This window comes from Ixodes scapularis, unplaced genomic scaffold, assembly GCF_016920785.2.
Source record: "Ixodes scapularis isolate PalLabHiFi unplaced genomic scaffold, ASM1692078v2 PGA_scaffold2__306_contigs__length_199485367, whole genome shotgun sequence".
Classification (NCBI taxonomy): Eukaryota; Metazoa; Arthropoda; class Arachnida; order Ixodida; family Ixodidae; genus Ixodes; species Ixodes scapularis.
Genome location: NW_024609857.1, coordinates 122,672,349 through 122,692,539, shown reverse-complemented (window position 1 = coordinate 122,692,539; position 20,191 = coordinate 122,672,349). Strand labels below are relative to the sequence as shown.

General features: G+C 45.9%; 1 protein-coding gene across 1 annotated transcript in view; it reads right to left on the bottom strand.

Moving 5' to 3' along the window:
• Nucleotides 1–16,213, bottom strand: part of LOC8041333 (peptidase M20 domain-containing protein 2-like) — a 34,692-nt gene extending 18,479 nt beyond the window's left edge. The window contains exons 1-5 of the mRNA XM_040219496.1: nucleotides 16,009–16,213; nucleotides 14,062–14,216; nucleotides 9,802–9,951; nucleotides 7,516–7,657; nucleotides 2,451–2,696 (exon numbers count right to left, since the gene is read on the bottom strand). Of these exons, the coding sequence (XP_040075430.1) occupies nucleotides 2,451–2,696; nucleotides 7,516–7,657; nucleotides 9,802–9,951; nucleotides 14,062–14,216; nucleotides 16,009–16,213 (898 nt within the window). The remainder of the gene's footprint in view (nucleotides 1–2,450; nucleotides 2,697–7,515; nucleotides 7,658–9,801; nucleotides 9,952–14,061; nucleotides 14,217–16,008) is intronic.
• Between the last annotated feature and the right edge of the window lie 3,978 nt (nucleotides 16,214–20,191).

Here is a 20,191-nt window from a genome sequence, read left to right as displayed (position 1 = left end):
GTCATTTCTTGCTTTCGTACTTTCTAAACTTTCATTTGTTTCTTTTCTGATCTAAAAAAACTGAACAAAAACTAATTTTATAAATAATTGAAACGGTTCGCGCCACTTATATTTTGTATTTCGACTAAAAGGAAGCTCTTAGCGGCTCTGACCAGTAGTAGGCCCAGGACCAAAGACGTCACATATCGCGCGCGGAGGTGGAAGAGGTTTCCGCGTCGTCCGGTTCGAATACGACGCACTGATATTTAGTTACTCTCTCCGTGCCCGCTGGCTTGCCCGAGCCCCGAGAGACGTGGAAACCGCAAAAAAGGTAAACCTTAAATATGATTGCAGGGCCCCTGTAAGAAGATCCCCCCATTTTTTTTTTTTTTTCATATAAATAAGAATTTATTTTTACCCTGCTCGATTTGAGAGAAAATCACCCAGGTACATAGTGATTAGAAGTTATAGTGTCACGACTGACAGGAAAAGAAGCGGCGAAAATCCCCTTTCAAAATGAAAGTTTAATTGGCAAACTTGTGCCAAACAAAGTAAATAACGAGCGTCGAGACAGCAGAAAAGCTGGCGGCGATTCGGCGCGCAGCTCCCTATGCAGTGCGAGTCAGCATTCGAAAGTTCGGCCCAGAAGGTTCGGGCATTGGGCGTTCGGGGTGAGAATGAACAGGCACTTTGGAGAACAAGAAAGCTGGACAAAATGATAAAAGGTACGTCCCGAGTACGAATAGACAAGGACCTTTTAGAAGTCCGTGGCCGAGCGTTGCTTTGCTCGGCCCCGCGCGTGGCAATACATTAGTTCCACAAAAATAATCTTTAATTGGTAAAAATAAGCACGTCTACTTTTTTGAAAAAAAGAAAAAAGACGGTATCATTGAAAAGAACTAAATCATTCGAATTTTGAATATATTGAGCGCGTACTTTTTTTTTCTGGGTCCCGGACCGGCATTCAACTTCGAAGTGCCCTCGCAGTTTATTCGTTTCTTATCATGGTCATTTTCAGTCTAATAACTTCCGCACACGACCACGCGCTCAAGGTATGTCCAAAAGTTACTCATTTAGTTATTTTTGATAATGACCAGCAAGTCTACAATTAGAACTACACATTCATTTTTATTAATTAAAACATTAATTATGCACAACTACTTATATAAAGTAGTTATCCGAAACGCGATGTAGCTCACTGAATTGGCTCCTATCTGGAGACTGATGCGGCACCAATTGCATTTTTGCGCAATTCTAGTTTTCGCGGGACAAATTTGGCCGATATTCGATTAAAGACCCGGTACAGAATAGTTTTGATTGCCTCAGTTTGAGTGGTGCAATAAGATGGGCAAATAATACCCCATACTGGTTTTCTCCTCAAGAACCGTGATAAAAAAATGAAGTCCGGCTCCTCGCGGAGCATGACTAATTAAGATTTATGTAGGTGCATTTCAGAGTAGACGAATGCTATCTTATCAACACGTAGACGTTTCAGACGCCAAAAGCATCGCTTCTTCTTCTGACGACCAAATCTTGTAAGAACTACTTCGCGCGGCGTATGAACAATGCGCAAAACTTGTTTTTTTCTTGAGGTGAAAAATAGTATAGTTACAAGGGCACCCTTAACCGCAGTTAAGTCGACTTTACTGCATTTAGGCTAAACCAGAGCTACCATATTCTAGAGCAGATATTGCGGAAGTGAAGGGTGCGCGTGCAAAGCTATGATGGGCACTCAAAATGCACAAGCGCGCGTGCTCACGTAACTTTGACTGCATAGCCTCAGAAAGGTGTCCGCAAATGGGTAACGGTTGCTTCGCGTGACTCCAGCTAAGTGTGACCGTGTAACGAGGGTATTAATGAACGTTCACAATTAAAATGCAATGCTACCTCAGTGTTGAATCAGCTTTTAAAATAACACGGAATCAGAGCTGACCGGAACGTTATACTTAGTGCTGGTATCGGAGCTTCAAAGGTCACCATTGTGAAACGGCGCGTGGAAAACACTAAGAGGTAAAGATGCGAAAATTATTAACAAAAAAAGAAACAAACAAACGACATCGAGTGAAGCGTCTAAAGAACACCTCGTAGATAAGGAAAAAAACAAACAAAAAAAACTAAGTGCTTTCGAGCGTTATTAAAGTAGGCCCGTGGAAGCCGGTGATTGTACACACGTCATCGTTGGGCTAGGAGTCGTCTTCTCACCGTTTCAACACACCTAGCAGAACGCCGACGCGGTAGTTGTGTCCAATCAGCGTCCTCCTTTGTTTTGTCCTCCGATGTTTCACTTCCCCAATGTCCCTGCGCACATGTCATTTGTCAGATCTAACCATAATCTGAGGCTCCTCATTCACTGGTACTATTTTATTGTTCGCCGTGACGGGTTGTCTTTATGTTCTGCAGAAAAGTCAGTGAACTCGCAAACTGTTTAGGAGCAAGTGTCTTAGCGAGGCAGGTGTGGACACGTTGCATACCGAGCTCCTCGGCGTGGTTTCTGTAGACCTGGACCATGAACTCGTTGGTGACCAGGTGCTTGACCATGGGCGACGGAACGGTGGTGCTCACGGAGCAGCCGGAGCCTTCGGCCGCGGCCCTAAAGCACGCCTCGACCCTGGGCTTGAGCTCCAGCACGTCCTCGGTGGTGGGCGCCCGGACAGAGTAGTCCAGCACCGTCCTCTCGGGGATGACGTTGGGCGACACGCCGCCCTCCGTGATCACACCTTCAGCGGCCGAAAAGAACGCGTGCGAACGAGGGAGGCACAAAAACCATATAAACAAAATGTGTATTTTTTTTTTTTTTACCGCAAAATTAAACTATACTCGGGTCACCAAACGCTCAGCATCCATCCTTATGTACCGATAGCGGTCCGAAGCAGATGTCAGCTTCAAAGCTTGTTATAATTGAAAACGAGCGTGCTGGTTAATAGATACAAAACTTGAAAGTATAAACAGAGAGGACGAGGACAGGAACAGGACAAAGAAGTCCTGTTCCCGTCCTCGTCCTCTCTGTTTTATACTTTCAAGTTTTGTAGCTTGTTATGTTCGAAAGTTATGTGATTTTCTGAAATTTTCGATGGGAAAATGGGGCACGTTCCCCATAGTTCACGCCATTCCTCTGCACGTACAGTGTGCTCAACTGCGAAATATAGCACGGGAGTTTTGGCCGAAACTGATATCAGGGGCCCTAAACTCGTCAAACACAAAGTTGGAGCCGAAAGTTCGCGGAGCGCGCCGATTGGACGTCGGCGACAAAAGTGCTAAGTCATTGTCGCGATCGTCCAACCTGTGCGCTCCGTCAACTTCGGCCCCAACTGTGTGTTTGACGAGTTTAGAGCCCCAGAGCTGTCTAGCGATTAAATCAATGATGCGGCACAGAATAAGGCCTCTCTTCTTGCGATTGTCGCCACTCCCCGATACAATTATCGCATGCCCCCTCGTTTTTTTCTTTATCACCCACGCTTTAAATTGTTACTTGTTTGTTTTGTTGTTTTTGTCACTCTGTTTAATCACACCTGCGGATTTACCATGCGACGAGGCTACCATATCTCAGTGACCTTGCAATTTCTCTGATAAAGGCCACCTTCTTCAAACATAAAAAAAACAAAATCGCAAAGAGCGACTTTATTTGTTTTTTATCGCCGAGTCACGCGTCGGTGATTGTTTAGGAGCTGGGAGTGTAACCCCAGGAAACAACAGCGGCACAAGCTGCCAGAGTGAGCCGGTAGATGACGCATGCAGTCTCTCCGGCCACCGCTCGTTGAGTACACTGTATCTCGAGAACGCCTTGTATACAGGGCGTTCTCGAGAAAAGAGACCCATGTTTTTCGGCCCGGGTAAATAAACTATGCATCGCATAAATTTCGAACTTTCGTGACAATGTGACGCTAGCGGTGTGGATAGAACCCAAACGTTTGAGAACTTCACGTTACCGGGATCAGACGATAATTGAGAAAGACAAAATTTCTTTATGAACCCGACGTTCGCATATGCCTAATATCGTGAAAGCAAGAAAGGACATTATGGGCGCCTGTAGCATCTATTTTAGTAAAAAAGAGTTGTGAACAAGCAAAAAAAATTTATCTTTCTTGCTGACAAGTTGATTAATCTTGTACCCGATCATTCAAATACTGAAATTAATTGCTATGAAGCAGAATAGAAGTGTCGCTGACACATGCCGTCCCACGTCTTTTGATGAAGAATGCCTCCAACAGTTCTAGGTAGCACGTTTGTGTCGTTCGATGACCGGCTGTTTATCCAGCGCAAGGGCATTTGTTTTGGGTCATGCGTCGCTCCTGTGCATTGTAACATTTTTCTGTCCGCTGTTGATCGTGAATTGAATAGTGACACCGACAATGTTCTTAAAGGCCGCCGTACAGTTCGCGCTTTCCACTTTTTCTGCGTTTCCTCTTCTCCTGCCCTCCTTTCCTTCCTTCACCGCTCCCCCCCCCCCCCCCCCCCCCTTGTTTACCGCCCTTCCCCGAGGGGACAACACGGAGAATGGATTAGGAGACGCCTTTGTTAATCCGGCCTAACCCGCCGAAAAGGGGGTCTGCTGCTTGACCAAAAATTATTGCGCTGCTCGAAAAAAAAAAAAGAAAAGAAAAACGCCGCGGGCAGCGACCGAATGCGCTTTGCCGGATGCGCAACGCTCCGTCCGCCTTGAACAAGCTTGTATGCATTGGACTAACATTTTTCCCAGCGCGGCAGGTTTAGTGTAGCTCCTATCATATGGACCTGCAAGACTTCCGTGTCCGCCACAAGCTAGCCAATAATTCAAGAACATAACGACGAAAGCGTATTCAAACAGTGTAAAATAAAATGTATATAATATTTATAAGAACACCGTTGTCTTCACTGCTTGGCTTTCAAATTTTTAGCGTTGCCAATAATCGTAATCAAACTATTTTTATGATTGAAGACCCCTCGTCGTGCATCGACCCCAAGATTACGCTTACGTGAAACATGATTCTGCGCAGGAGCGGCTCGAGTCACCGTAAACTTTTTTTTTTTTCAACGTGGATTTTTCTTTTTAATTTAGCTGAAATACCACTGGCAGAACACGAATCGCATACTTGGAAGGTATATACCGTCTGAAAACTCATATAGCTGGTTGAGTGAATGCAATGCTATCGCATTCGTTGAAGCTTGATTTGTTGATTCGAACTTCAAAAAATCACACGCATCCATTCTCCCTATTCCTGTTTACACAGTCATAGTCGTTCCCTCACGATGCAATACGAGTACAAGTAACTGCAGTTTATGCATTGTTGACGTTGCACAGCTGTGATCGCACGGTTTTTAGAAGCGCTATAGAACGAGCACAAGCGTCGAATTCCAGTACACTGATTGATTTCTGTCTCACCGCCGTGACGCCACACGAGAAAAGCGATTTCGTTCTGTCTGTGAAATATGGAACACAGAAATGAAGCCATAATCCCGGTGATAAAACAAAGCGAAATGGATCTCTGTAGCCAATACCCAACCGTTTGCGAGGTGACTAGGCGAAATCATAAATTACCTCCGTACCTTTACCCTCTGCACACCGCCAACTCCTTAGAGCTATTGCCAACACGATTGCGTTTGCAAGCCGGTTGTTTGACTCGGCTGGGATTCGTCCCTTTCATAGCTCTCTATGAAACCAGAAAGGTAGATACTTTTCTACATTGAGTGGGTATGCCCGGGGCCTCCAGTTATTTACGGCCAAAATCACACTGGAGGCGCTTCAGCAATGTTCACTCTGGTCGACTCACGTGCACTGTAAAAATGCCAGTCGTCTACTCTTTCCGAAAAGATACTTGACGAGCAAATCTTAGACGAAAACAATTAAATACAATTTAGTGGGCGGAAAGACATTTTTCAAATTTATTGTCACTGTCCAGAGCAGGAAGAAAATTACGTTCTGCACCTAATGCAGTGTCTCTCAATCAAGCACAAGCGTTTAGTGACTTTGTGATTACGGTGCTAGTCCAGGGCAAGAATAGGGACGAAATCGACGTTCACAGGCAGACTGGCTAAATAAGTGCCTGTGACAACTTGTGACGCTTTCCAGCCTGATTTCCATCCATATTTTTGCCGGGAACATTCTAAATGCGCGGGTCGTCCAGATTTTCGTAACTCGTGCGAGTTGCAACAATAAAAAATGCTCTAGCTAGTGCTGCACGTCTTGGTCGTTTCGGTTCTTTGTTGGTCTATACCAAAATGTAATCGACAAAAAAAAAAAAAGCTGCTTGAAGCTCTGTACTTTTTTCACCCATTACGTCCAAGCTGATTACATTTTTTGTGTGATTATATTTTTATTACGTTACTAGAGCCTCGCGCACCAACTCCCGAGTGTGCGATGCACAATTAAAATGAGATACCCAGACACCCGTTGCGGATGCCCTGAGGTCGCTGACGCAAATTTTGAGGAATGTATTTGGAAAAGTATTTGAAGGAGACCAAATACATTTGGTTGTACTTGTATCTTGTATTTAAATGTTTTTTTTGGAAATGTAATTAGATTTGTAATTAAATACATTTTTGACGAAGTATTTTGTATTTGTATTTCGATACATATTTGCATGTATTTTGCCCATTCCTGCATCCGAGGAAGAAGCTTTTCATCACGTGTAACACTTCTGTCGTGTGCACCAGCGGAACGACTGCTCATTATTGTTCACTTTGAGGGGCATGAGGCTGTTGCGGCGTAAACAGAAAGATCTGGGTTTTGGCACTAAAAAAACAGTGTCGTCTTACACCCTTTTGTCCTATATATTACACCCCAAAACTTCATTTCGACGTACAGCGCGCTATAGTCGAACAGACGGCCCCAACTTTTACAAGGGGCTTGATAACGGTGCGAACAGCAAAAGTACGTATCATAGACTACAAAAATAAAACACTGAGGTTTTGCAGTAGGTCTCAGAAAACTCCGAATTTATTTTTCGATAATGAGTAACACGTACATTAGATATTTTAATAAGTTACACCACTCGGCTATCAATCCGCTCGCGAAAGTTGGGACCGTCGGTTTGACGTCGGTGCTCTGTACATCGAACTGAAGTTTTGGGGTGTATTATATGGGACAAGGGGTGTAAGAATATAATATTTTTTATAAGTGTGACCAAGAATTACTGCCTTGAAGGATTCAAGAGCAATATCAAGGTGATTTCATTACTTTTGGAAAGTAATTGTAATGTGATGTCGTTACATGTGTTCTGGGGTAAGTTGTAATTCAGTTTAATTACATTTTCACAGTTTTTAGCAAAATAATATGTAATGTGATTTAATTACATTTTGAATGTAATTTTGTCATCTCTGGTGCGCGAGCGCTGCATTGGCGGTTCCCACGGCTTCGGCCTCGCGCTCAAAGCATTCGTCTTGTTCCAAGTAAGTGTAAAACAAGGCGTAGTTCTGCTTTTCACCACATGAGGCCTGCCGATCGAAACTCTAGGCGAATACTTTGGAGTGAAATAAATTGAATCGAATCGAATTGGAGTTGGTCTAGCGAAGTTGGTTCAAGGACCCGACACCAGTAGGAACATGACGACATCGACTGACCGTGGACCCGCGCAGTTGGCTTCATCTGCTGCCGCAGCACAGACACGTTGACGTAGGCGCTCACGGCAGCGTCCAGGGCGTTCACTCCGTCCCACGGGACCTGTCCGGCGTGCGCCGCCCGTCCCTTGTAGACCACATGGAGCTGCAGCGGACCAGACAATAGTTGCACGCAGTGTAAGTAGGGTTTCGCGTATGCGGTAATTACCGAGAAACCTCAAAAAGTAACCCCCAAGCCGGTTCAATCAAAATGACAAAAAAAAAAAAAAGAAAAGGAAGACGTTTACAATTTTCTGTAATGTCGGATTAGAGCGCGGCTCTTGAGGAGGAGGAGGGGAGGTGGGGACGGGAGGGTATGCCCCTCCTCCCCCTCCCCTTCCGTTCTTCTCCCATTTAACAGGAAATTTAGCGAAAATTGTTTCGCTAAATTTAGCGCGAAATTTAGCAAAAATTTCACGGCTAAATTTCGCGGGTTAAGTTTCCCCGCTAAATTTAGCGGGGAATTTGACGTCACGTGACCTCAACACAAAATCAGTTTCCAGGCTAAATTTAGCGGGGAAACTGCGACGTTGCATAATGCACAGCGAGAGTACGCCGACGCCGACCAATCCGGAAACGGGCGCTTAAAAGCTGCGCTCTAAAAAAAAAAAAAAGAAAGAAAGAAAAGAAAGCCCGAATTAGAGCTGCATTTCAATAGCAAAGAACCGAAGAAAATTTCTATCAACAGCTTTGTTGTGTGTTTATCTGCGAACGCATGTCCCCCACTGTAATGTCCGCTGGGCCACTTGTTTCTTCGAAACCAGACCCCTTACCTCGTATCCTTTTTCTATCGGTACTGGCACGTTTTCCAGGTATTCGGGCCACGCGGAAGTGTTGGGAAACGCCGTGCCCGTTAATTTCTTCAACATAAACACCGATTTTAGATGCTGCCGATCCCGAACATTAGCGCCGGAAGTCACCTTATTTCTGAGAAAAAAAATACCCCCAAATAAGAAGAAAATTAAACCGCGAAAATACGGAACCCTAAATATTAGAGAATCTTACAGAACCGTTTTTGCACGTTCGATACGGTATACGATGGGCCCTCCCGTACGAACTGCGCATGTGCGAGTAATTCTGTGGTAGCGCATGCGTAATTCGTACCGGAGGGCCCATCGTACCGTATCGGATGTGCAAAAACGGTTCTCTAAAACTCTATTATAAGCCATCCTGTCGGAAGCTGTGTGTAACTTGTCCAATGAGCGGCGTCGCGGATTTGCGATACTGTTCGAGTGTGCACCAGATGTGAACAGATGCATGCTGTTTGTTGTTTCTTCTGCGCTCATTGAGACGAGCGTATAGGCATCTTTCTTGCGATGTTGACATACCCCCATCTTATATTCTTTTTTTTTTTTTTTTCAAAAATGATATATTTGTGGGCAGCGTTCTGAGGCAATGAATGGCAATCAGTCCGTGCGACCGCGAGTTTTGAGTGTTCATCGCAGGCGCCGTCTCGCCTTCTCTGAGATGCCATAACAAGTTTACAATAAACCTTTTTGCGCAAAGTATGTACCCGGCAGTCAGAAGAACTCACTTTTGTAGTCAATCACGTGATCATCAAGTACTTAGCGCAACTCTGTTTGCCAAGCCTATCGATCGCCAGTTTTTCTTTTTACAGTTGTCTTGCCTTAAAACTCAATAACTCCCACAAACGAAATTGCTAGTATGACAGAAAGTCTCCATTAAGGGCAAGAACCTAAGCGGTAAAGATTGCTGCTTATGGAAGCGTGCGACAATACCGTGTCGCCACGGTGCGTCTCCTAGAAGAAGCTTTTAAAGACATTGTGTGTACGAGTCAACCTTAGTTTTTAATCAATGTTAGCTCATCAGAGCACAGCGTTATAGAAAACGTTCTGAGCCACAGTCGGAGCTAACGTTTATGTTTACATAGAACCTGGAAAAAAGAACATAGGTCCATCTTGTGCCCTGGCAAAAACAGGGGTGATCATATCAATCCCAGTACGTCAACTGGATCCGCCAGCGAGCGAAGAGCAATCTCATAATAAGAGGAGCGAAAAATGCTTATTATGCAGGTTAGATCAATTACTGGCACTGGCGAATGTCGTCGTGTAGTGATTACCATACCGCCGATGAACATAAAACGTGCATATTTGGGCAGAGAATGCGCAATCGCCAATGAGTCATTTACTTTTGACGCAAAAGAAAGCTGACTTTTTTCCCCCACATTTTTGCATATTTCCAGTGAAAGGTAGAACGGTTCGGCTCGGCCGTCTCGTGCCCAGCGCCCACCTTGGAGACGGCGATGGAGCGAAAGCGCAGCCCGTTGCGGCTCCCCGTGTGAGCCATGAGTGCAGCGTCCACGTCCCTCAGAGCCCCGGCCTCGATCAGGGGCTGCTTGCCGCTCCCGGTCTCTTCGGCAGGCGTCCCGAGCACCACCACCTGCGCGCAACCGGCCGGGGGTTCCGAGGGAGCGCCGTTGAGCGCTTCTACCTATTCGTGGTATTCTTTCGAAGACGGCTAATAAATAAATGAAAGGTCACTGGAAATAGAGAACTGATTGCTTCAGGAAGACGTCATTTACCACGGCAGACGTTGAGTAGAGAGCGTAATATAGAATTAGCCAGCTAATTACCTAGAAACCCCTAAACACTTTTCCTATTAAATGTTCCTTTCGGCTAGTAAATTCCATTCGGAGATCTGTTGTCCGTTGTTTGAAAACAACTTGTTAAGACTTAAACAACTATACTCGTCGTCATATATATAAGAAAGGAGTTTTGCTCATTATTTATGTACTGCGCAAAGTAGTTTTTGCAATATATGGCTGTGACAGAGAGTAACGGTTCCTTTGGCGCCTGAAACGTGTACGTCTAGATAAATAACAGAAAGTTAACTGAAGGTACACCTGCATATATCTTAGGTCAACAAACGTAGGTGCGAATTAGTATAGCGTTTTGCGGGGATCCGGACTTTTTTACTTTGGTTCTTGAAGTAAATACAAGCATAGATTCTTTTTTTTTTTTTCACCATTCTCTGTCGAAGTTAGGCTGTCAAGAATCCGTCATACCGAAACAATACTCCTTTTTATCTCAAGAAAAACGAAGTTTTACGCATTGGCCGACAGACAGACAGATATATAGAGATATATTTTACGACGGTGCCACTGCCTTTTTGTTGGATCCCCACTCTAGAGTTATTCAATAACATATACATTCATCATATATTCTCAAAAGTCACGTCTTTACTGAATAAAGGAGCTATGCAACGAACTTTTTGTATGTAGGTAAATTACCCTTAGAATTAATCTTTGATATTAATTATTAACGAAATACTTTTTTTATTTCACTCCACCCAATGGCAGCCGCAAAAAAAGAAAAGGTAAAAATCAGCGTTGTTCACGCCTCAACTCTCAGCCAGAACGAACGGCCCCGTAATTTGATGCAAGGCGCAATTTCGTAGCGGCTGAGCCAATTATTTGAGTACGCCATTGTTTGGGCACGCACTCTGAGCATCAAGTGAACACGTGGCCCGCGTCCGCATTCGGCGTGAACTCGGCCGAGCTCGCGACGAGAACGAGCGCCGCGTCAGTGCTTGGCAACGGGTATCTCGCGGACCCCAATCACACGCTTCGAAATGCCTGAGGCAGTTTAGAAAAGAATATATTCGCTGGAGTCGGCGAAGCGTAGCGGCTCCCGCTAAGTTCCACACATTGTTAGGGTTTGCCTTTCCCGGCTTTTCAGCAACACTATCTTGAAGACAAGGCCACTATCGATGACGTCATGCGGAGGCCTCGTCTTCTAGGACTGTGTGGTACTGGTTGCAGCGACTTGACCCTAGCGACTATTTGCATGTTGGCCGATGAATTACTAGAGCCTTTTCAAAAGTGTGCGTCATTGCTTGCATGCCGCCCATTGTTTGGGCACATCATAGTGGACATAAGGGCTGTGCCAGCTTTCGGCGTGATCTCGGTCCAGCTCGTATAGAAGACGAATGCTGCGTCAGCTTTCGGCGATAGCTCGGGTCCAATCACGCGCTTCGGGCCCAAGCGATGGCGACCACCAGTGTTGCTTCGTGGCTTTTGAAGAGGTATATTTTCACGATTCCAAGGCAAGAGCTCACGCGGGTGCTCGTGTCCAATTTATAAACTACATTTTACCATCGTCAGCAAGGTCCGCGGGGTAATCGCTGTGGCTACGTCAACAATGCGATTCCCGCAATTACGCCATCCAGCAATGCAAAGGAAAGACAGAATACAAAAATTGTCGTTTTTTTTTTTTTTTTTTTTCTTTTAAATTTACACTGCGACAAAGCAGCTTTCGGGCCCGTGGCGTCGCTGCAAGTACATTTGGGCCACGCTGGTGAAGTGAAGTAAAAAAAAAAAATTCTATCTTGGTATTGTAGTGCAGCCTCTGTAATCTGGTAGGTTTGTTTGCAATAAGAACATTTATGGCAAATTGCTCGTGTTGCACACGTGAAACGTTCTAGCATCACAAACGTTGAGCGATGAGGTTCCAGACGCCAGACGCCTACGTTCACGAAGGTTTTCATCGGATAGTATAAAGCGTATCATGTTTTCACTTGATATTTGTTGCTAGAATGAAGCGATACTACCAGTATTCGGGCTGGTAAACCTGGCGATCTTCCAGTGCCTTCCATACTCCGGACCTTCTCTTCCTCAGTGCGCAAAGGTGGTAGAGCTCCTCCTCGCCCACGCATTTGGTCACATGACCATCTCGTTAGCCAATCAGTGTCGAGCCTCGCGGCCACGCTTTTATCCAGGCTTCTCTTTTACCTGAGTTTCACGAAATGCGGAACACCTAACCAAAGAACGTTTCGCGTTAAAGTAGATTCAGGGAGCCTTCTACATGTTAGCGAACCTTGATTCAACAGACCCTTTTCGAAGCAAGTAACAGTGGCGGTCGCCATGTCTTGGGCACGAAACCTGTGGTAAGATCCGAGTCTTCGCCGAACTGTGACGGAGCACTCGTTTTGGATAAAACTTGAGCTGAATTGATGCCGAACGTTGATGCAGCCCTTGTATCAAATCAGGGCTGGGCAGTATCGCGATACAAATGCATCGCGATAGTATCTTAGAGATAAACTATCGAGTATCTGTATCTCTGTACTGAGATCCATTTGACAAATGTATTTGTATCTCAGTAGTGAAATTCATGTACAACGTATCACTTGTATCGCCATATTTTGCCAGACTTAGGTATGTCGTTACATCTCTTGCCGTTTATTACGATGACTGTAGAAGATAAAAAACATGTTTAGTGCTAGGTGCTTTAGAATTTATAATATCAACCCGCCCTATAACAGGATTCATTACAGTCACCAGCATTAAAAAAAGCTGGTTTATAGAAGGTTACTTGCAAGAATTACAGAATAAGCTCCTTTCACAAAGCTCTCCACTTTTCCCAATAGGCAACCTGCAATGCTGTTTGGTTTGGCTCCATCTAGAGACTGAAGCAAGAAATATTGGGTACCCCTGGGAGTGGCGGCTGCATTGTTCAAACGTGAGCTTTTACTCTGGTGGCGCCGCTTAGCCTAGTGTCTGAAGCAAGAAATACTGCGTATCCCAGGAAGCCGTGATCGCGTAACATGCCAGTACAGCGGAAGCTACGGCCCTGGCGGGCCAATTGGAACGTGACTGCGTATCACCGGAGCGCGCCTCAACTCCGGAGAAGTATCAGACTTTTCGCTGCGTCATGCTCCAATATGTGTGCATTGCGCTCGTATACGTCACGCATTTCGAAGCCTTCGGCACGCAATCTGGGGCTCATCGTTCACCCTTTGCCAAGTTACAACGAGACAGGATATAACAGCGGGCTCTCACTCTGCCGGCGCCGCCTGGCTGTTGCCGGCTGGCTATTAAGTAGAGCGAACGTTGCAAAGGACTTTAGTGTAGAAAAGATACGGCTCCGTTGTCTAATCTCCTCACGTTATGGGTGACTCAGAAGCATATAGGACGACAGCTAGAGATGTGCCCTCACGGAAAAATAGGGTTTATTTCATGCAGTCTTTACCGCTCAGTAACTATGTGGTTCACCGGGGATGACATGTTATTTTTAGTGGCATTAATAATAAATAAACAGTCATTAGCTAGGGGAAGTGCATAAAATTACACAAAAAGAGGAGCACAAGCATACACTACCATTTGCATTCACCACGAGGTACACCCTCCCTACGTAGCACCGTTCCGGAACAAATGTATTTCTATTAGTTTTTGTATCTGTATTCCGGAATATTTTTTCGCCGTTTTTGCAGAAATATCGCAGGTATATCCCGTTGTATACGAGACAAAATATCTCAGTGTATGTATTTTGGGCCTTAAAATACATGTATTTCAGTATTTATATTTCCGAGTATTTTTTTGGAGTACCACTGACCAGCCCTGTATCAACTATATGCTCAGAGTACGCGCCCAAACAATGGCGAATATGGCTAATTAACGCAGCAGACTCGATGGCGCGCACTTGTGAAAATGAAATTATTTTTCGCGTGTATCACGCAAGTTGTGCACTGCGCAAAGAGCATCCAAGGCCCAACCTTTCCATGTTTAGTCGGTCCCAGCGAGTCCAGGGCAGCTTTGACGCCAACGGCTGCCGCGACCGACACTTCGGCGATCAGGTTGTGCCCACAAGCGTGGCCCATGTTAGGCAGAGCGTCGTACTCGCACAACAGCGCCACCACGGGACCTGGGCCTGTGATACGCGAAAAAGTAAATTGCGCTAATGGATCCTGGAAGTAGACTGCGCGACACAGTGTGAGCACAGTTTCCGTGCTTTGTAGCGGTTAACTGATCAAGGTTAGTGTTGAACACCAAACCTTACTACACGAGTTGGTGCAGCAAAAGATAGTCAGTTGTTTGGACTGTTCGAAATATGGCGACGCATTATCGAATTCACCACCTCGATAGCTTTGATCGTAACCTTTCAGTCATGTGAAAACAAAAACTCGCAGGGTCTCTTATGTTATCCCTAAGACGACTTGAAGGCAAAAGCCCAAGCGCCGATGCATTAAAGACAGACGCATGATTTACTCCCTGAGTCATCCCTCTTAATGTGCTGAGTCATCCTTCTTAATGTGCTGAGTCATCCTTCTCAATGTGCTGTGTCATCCTTCTCAATGTGCTGTGTCATCCTTCTCAATGTGCTGAATTATCGTCTTAATTCGCTTAGTCATCCACTGAGTGATCACGTAAACGTTTGGTACCTTTCGTGTCGCCGACGTGTTTTCGCTCAAAAACTTTGAAGGTCGACTGAACGATGAGACATACAAGGCTTCGCCTTAATAAAAAAACATTGACGATTCAGCGTTCGGGCTAATTAACCGTGTTGCGCTTTGTGCCGGGGAAACCTGCGCTAATTCTCCTCCTTGCTAAACCTTAAACACTAGGAACACTGCAGGCAAATCTCATCAAAGCGTTCGGCGTATGCGTGACGCCGCCATAACCTTAAATAACATGAGGCAGGTGGCAATGCACAAAAGTCGCTCGAGCCATCTCGGCCTCTGTCAATACCGCTTAGAAGTCAGGGCCTACGCGTGACGTCATCGTTAATATATCTGCGACCCGCTTCAAGCGGCAAACATGCTGAAGCTCGGCGAGCTAGTTGCCCTACAGCTGCAGACGCTCGCGTCTCGGCGTCGCCGCGTGCTACCGTCGCATTCGTTGTTAGATGCAGCAAAACGCTCTGATGGCGATGCTGACGCATGGTATACGCTTCGCTGCGTGGACCCGTAGTGTTGAGCGTCTGCACACACACACGCACCCAGTCGTTTTTTGTTTTTTTTTATGTCTTCTAAAGTGCACGCAGTCCGGTGTGACCCAGCTCGAGCGCGTAGCCTTGGTTAATAACTTAATATAGGGTGTTTTACTAGGCCGTGTTTCCCCGTCCGCTAACCTTCCGCTACGAAGAAACCGCCACTGCGCCGGCGTGCCGATGGCCTTGGCTGTAGAGTTCCTGGTAGCGGAGGGGCTTAGCTGCCTTGTCATGTACCGGGTCCGACAGCGCGTCACGCGCTGGTCCAACCAGTGCAACAAATTATGTCTTCACCATGAGACGGACAGATAAGCAGACACCCTAGCATAGGGATGATGTTTGGGGAGTGGGGTGTTTGGGGGGGGGGGGGGGGGGGGGCGGGCGCAAGCTTTGTTTTTTACTTGGTATTAGCTTTGCACGCTCAGCCCATCAGCGAGGTTATCGCTCGTGTAGAAAGACTAGGGAGTTTTCGTAGACCGCGCTGCCCCCTCCGCTAACTTGTTCCGCAACGAAGAAGTTGCTACTGCGCCTGCGCGCCGTTAGCCTTGACTGTGGAGTTCCCGCTATCGTAGCGGGTTGCGGAGGGCCTTGCGGGACGGCGAAAACGACCTACGAAAACTCCCTACTAACGTTCCCTCCATGCATTGCGGCAACGGCGGCGTAGACAAACTGGCTGGTGATATCGGTCTATTGGTACTAGCAAAAACGCCGAAACCGCCTATGTTTATCTTACCACCCCATTCGGCCCGGAAAGCGGTGGGCAGGATGTAGTGTCTGGAAACATGAAATCCCTGGGACTCCAAGTAGTGGGCGAGGTAGTCGTGGGCCTTGACCTCTTCGAAGCCCAGCTCGGGGTTCTCCCAAAGAAATCGGCCGAGCTGCTGCAAGGACTGCGCTCTGGCGTCGATAGCATCTTCGGCGAGCTGGTAATTCACCATCTGTAACGTAAGACGGAGGTTTCTATTTTGATAAGCGCACGTGGGTAAATTTTATCGTATTTAAAGTCAGGTTTGCCAAGAGGTGACTAATAGTCGTAGCCAATAGATTACCTAGAATAGAAATGCGAACTTAAAATGGAAAAGTACAATAATTACGACACTTATTAAAGACGCCATCATCAAACCGTTTGAAGTTAATTCACACGAAGTGTCTATAATTGAACGCTGAAACAAATACGAGGCAAGAGCCTTTCATCCTTGGCGCAACCAAAGATGAATGGTTTTTGTTGCAAGCATTCCTATTTGGTTGGGTTAATGATGAAGGCTTACGAGGAAAAAAAATATTGAGGCCCAAGACAGGCGTATGACAAAAAAGACAAGAAAACCCACAGCTCTTAAAGGGCAGGCGAACCTTCAAAAGGCCTGCGAACCTTCAAAAGGCCCCCCACATTTTGTTCCTTGTATTGCCCTACACCTTGCGTTTTTTCGTTCTCAGAAGTCGTTCTTTGCTTTTTAAAATGTAATGCATAACATAAGGCTCTTCTTAATTTATGTTCAAAGGCCAAGGTAACGGACATATCAATAACATTGATTTTGAAAGAAGTGGAATTAACACAATAATATTATCCTCCATATTAGGTCAAAATCTCGATATCCATCTTCTATTTTTTTTTACTGGTTCCTGGCAACAATGCACAGAACAAAAAAAAAAAGACATACTAATGACGTTTATATTGCTTCTCCAAAATCCTCAACTCCAGGAGATTTTCGACCTAGCCCCGTAGAGCAGCAGCCAATATTATCTCATGTGACACCATGCTTAGGGCCGAAATACATGTATTTCATATCAAGTTTAGTGTCAAATTTAGTCTTCTAAACCGCTCGCGGTGAAAAATACGAACAGCATTTTTTTTTATCGGCAGCCTGCCAGCCGTTTTCAGGCAACGAGCCTGATAACAGCTGGGCTGCTATCAGGATCTTTAGCGTTAGTCGACGCGTCGTTAAATGTCCGTAACTGGCGAAGGTTTAAACTTGCTACGAGCTCAAGTGGGTTAATTCGATCGCCGAGTATTGACCATGTCTCCTTGCTAGCCATAGAAGCCAGAGGTTGTGCATCCTTCGTTAAGAGCTTGACGGTATGTTCAATGACATGCACTATCGAAAACTAAAGCGGTGACATGCTCTGACAACTAAATCACGCGAAATTTTTGCTGTTTATAGAACCTACAACAGGAATCCATTCTCGTAACAATCCTTACACTTTTTAAGAAAAATAAATGATAATAATGAGTGTAGGAGCGAAGTTTGCTTTCCATTTCAAATCAATCGCGAAATGAGAAATCACGTTCTCGCTGCAGGATTTCACGGGATCCGAAAGTTCTCTCAACCGTGTAAGGGTGAGGGGGGGTTAGCAGTTTATATTAGCGGTGTGTTAGCCCCCGTACACACACCATCCAACTTCTCGTTCGCCACTGGTTATATGTAGCCATGATCAGAACTTGTGACGCCATGGCAAGCCAAATCCTGGTTGTGACGTCACGGTTGGAACCAAGGTAGGTAATAGGTCGCTAGTGAAATACGTGCGAGTGTAGTAGAAGCCAAGAAAGGAAAGGTGCGGCTACGGGCAAAGGCTCCGGGCTTGGAAAGTCTCTGTCGAGCATTTGCACTCGTGCACTGAAAGCATCGTTCGATGCAGCATGCCCGTGTCTGTACTTCTAACCTTGCTCGCCCATAAATTGCAAAAAAAAAAAAAACAAAAAACAAGACAAAAAGCTATAAATTGTGGCGTATACACTCCGTGCGGGAACTATAGGGGGCGCTTTGAAAAACGCGCGCAGCGCCGCTAGCGGAGGAGCTGGCGTTCGACTGTGAGGCGCGTTCAGCAGCCTGCGGCGCCTTTTCGCATGCCAAGCTGTGGCGGCGGAAGCGCGCGCGGACGAAACTTTTGCTTTTTGAGCCGATAAGTTGAGGGTGACGTTGCATGAGTGCTGGGGCAGAAGGGCATTTAGCTGTTCTCCACTTCTTATATATTGAGTTTGAGTCGTTATTAGGGGTAATTTCTCTAGTTGCGGCCGAAAAAGGAGTTGGAGCAATTTTCCGAAAAACAAGACGGCCGCCACCATAATTGCTCTGAGTGAGAAATTTATTTCGCTCGTCGCTGTAAACCTAGGACTGCTGGAACGATGATATTTGGAGGCGAGTGAGATGTTCACTTAGTTTGTGCACGAAGAGTGCCAAGTTTCTTTAAGACAGCAGGTGTGAAAGTTATGTTTCTCACGAATGAAGAAATAAAGCTGTACGGGATATCCAATATTGGACCCAAAATGCTGTGTTACAGCGGGCTGTGCAAAGTGCAGATTTGGGTAGACAGGTGCTTGGACTTGACAGTAACATGACACAGCACTTATTATACAAAAAGAAAAAGGTGGCATAGAAAAACCAGGTGAAAATTTGGTTTGGGCGGCGTAACTCAATGGGAACCGGTTTTGACCATGAAAAGGCTGTCAAGATAATACCACTGATTGTGGGAGGTGGAGACTTTACAGGTAGGAAGGGACTGGTGGACTGTACTTCCAATTGAAACAACTTTACGGAAGGTGGTTCCAAAGCCGAGAAAACAAAGATGTCGGCCAACACACGGTTTGGCCGCCAAGGGCTTTTGCGGTCAGCTGTTGTGTAATAACCTGTTGTGCGAGGTGCTGATTTTCGGCGCACAGGTACTTTGACATGACCGTCACTTGGCACAACACTTATTATAACAAAAAGAGTTGGCATAGCGAAACCAGGTGGAAATTTAGTTTGGGCGGCGTAACTAAATGGGAACCAGTTTTGACCGTCAAAGGCTGTCAAGATAATATCACTCATCGTGGGAGGTGCACACTTTACAGGTAAAAATAGACCAGTGGACGGTACTTCCAGTTCGAACCACTTTGCGATAGGTGGCTCTAAAGCCGAGAAAAAAAATTGTTGTCTACAGAACTCAGGGTGTCAGCGTTTTCACATCCAAAAGGAGGCTGATCCAGAAAGAAAGCACACCACATAAACTTCCATACTCAAACGTCGGTTCCCCAGTGATTCCGAGTTTCATTGTTGTTTTCTTTAGGTTTATATTTGTCACTTTTTTTACCGTTCGAATCTTTCTTCATGAAGTACAGATTGCGCGCCATACTTGTCCGGAAATATCAATGACACGTACGATGGGGACGAAACTTCTTTGGAGGGCATTCCTCCAACAAAATTGGCACTTCATACCCGCGAGTGTGGGATGGCATTTCAGTTCGTCCCATCGGCGCTTACACATGTAGGCGTTACTGGTACGAAAACAAACGCAGAGCGCAAAGCGGCAGTGTAGAATATGTCAGCCGTGATGACACAGTGGCAGACATGATCGGGAGACCAAATTTCTCGTGTCGTACGGCACGGCTCCATCGTTGTCGCTGTCCCAGAAAACATCGGCGAGGTGAAAAACTGTGAAACTTTGTCTCCACGAGGTACGGCGCATAACTATTGAAGCACTTAATGACGCAGCACAGGCAGCACTTCATGCCGTGAACCCAGCGCAACCGCACCACTCCGACTTCAATGCGTACCGAAGTACGCGGCGTGGTTTCGGTTTCGGTTTCTCCGGGGTTCTCACTGCCTACCTTCGCTACCGGCCGCGCAGCGGCGCGCCAGTCGCGTTGCACGGAGTGTATAGTTACGGATATTGTTAAAATTTGCCCATTTCGTTACGGCACTCATTGTCCATGATCGCGAACCCGAATGTTCGCTGAAGGATTAAATGTTGACGAGCGCAGTGTGCGTGACGGAGTTGTCTCCAATACGTGAGCTGGATTAATTCGGCTGATGTGCTTCAGCGTTGCGGATGCATCAGAGGGAAAAGGCAAAAGGTTTCGAAGGAGAGAAGGGAAAAAATAACCCACTCAATTTTTATTATAGCCAAAATGAGTGATTTGGTTTCCTACTATGTTGGGATAG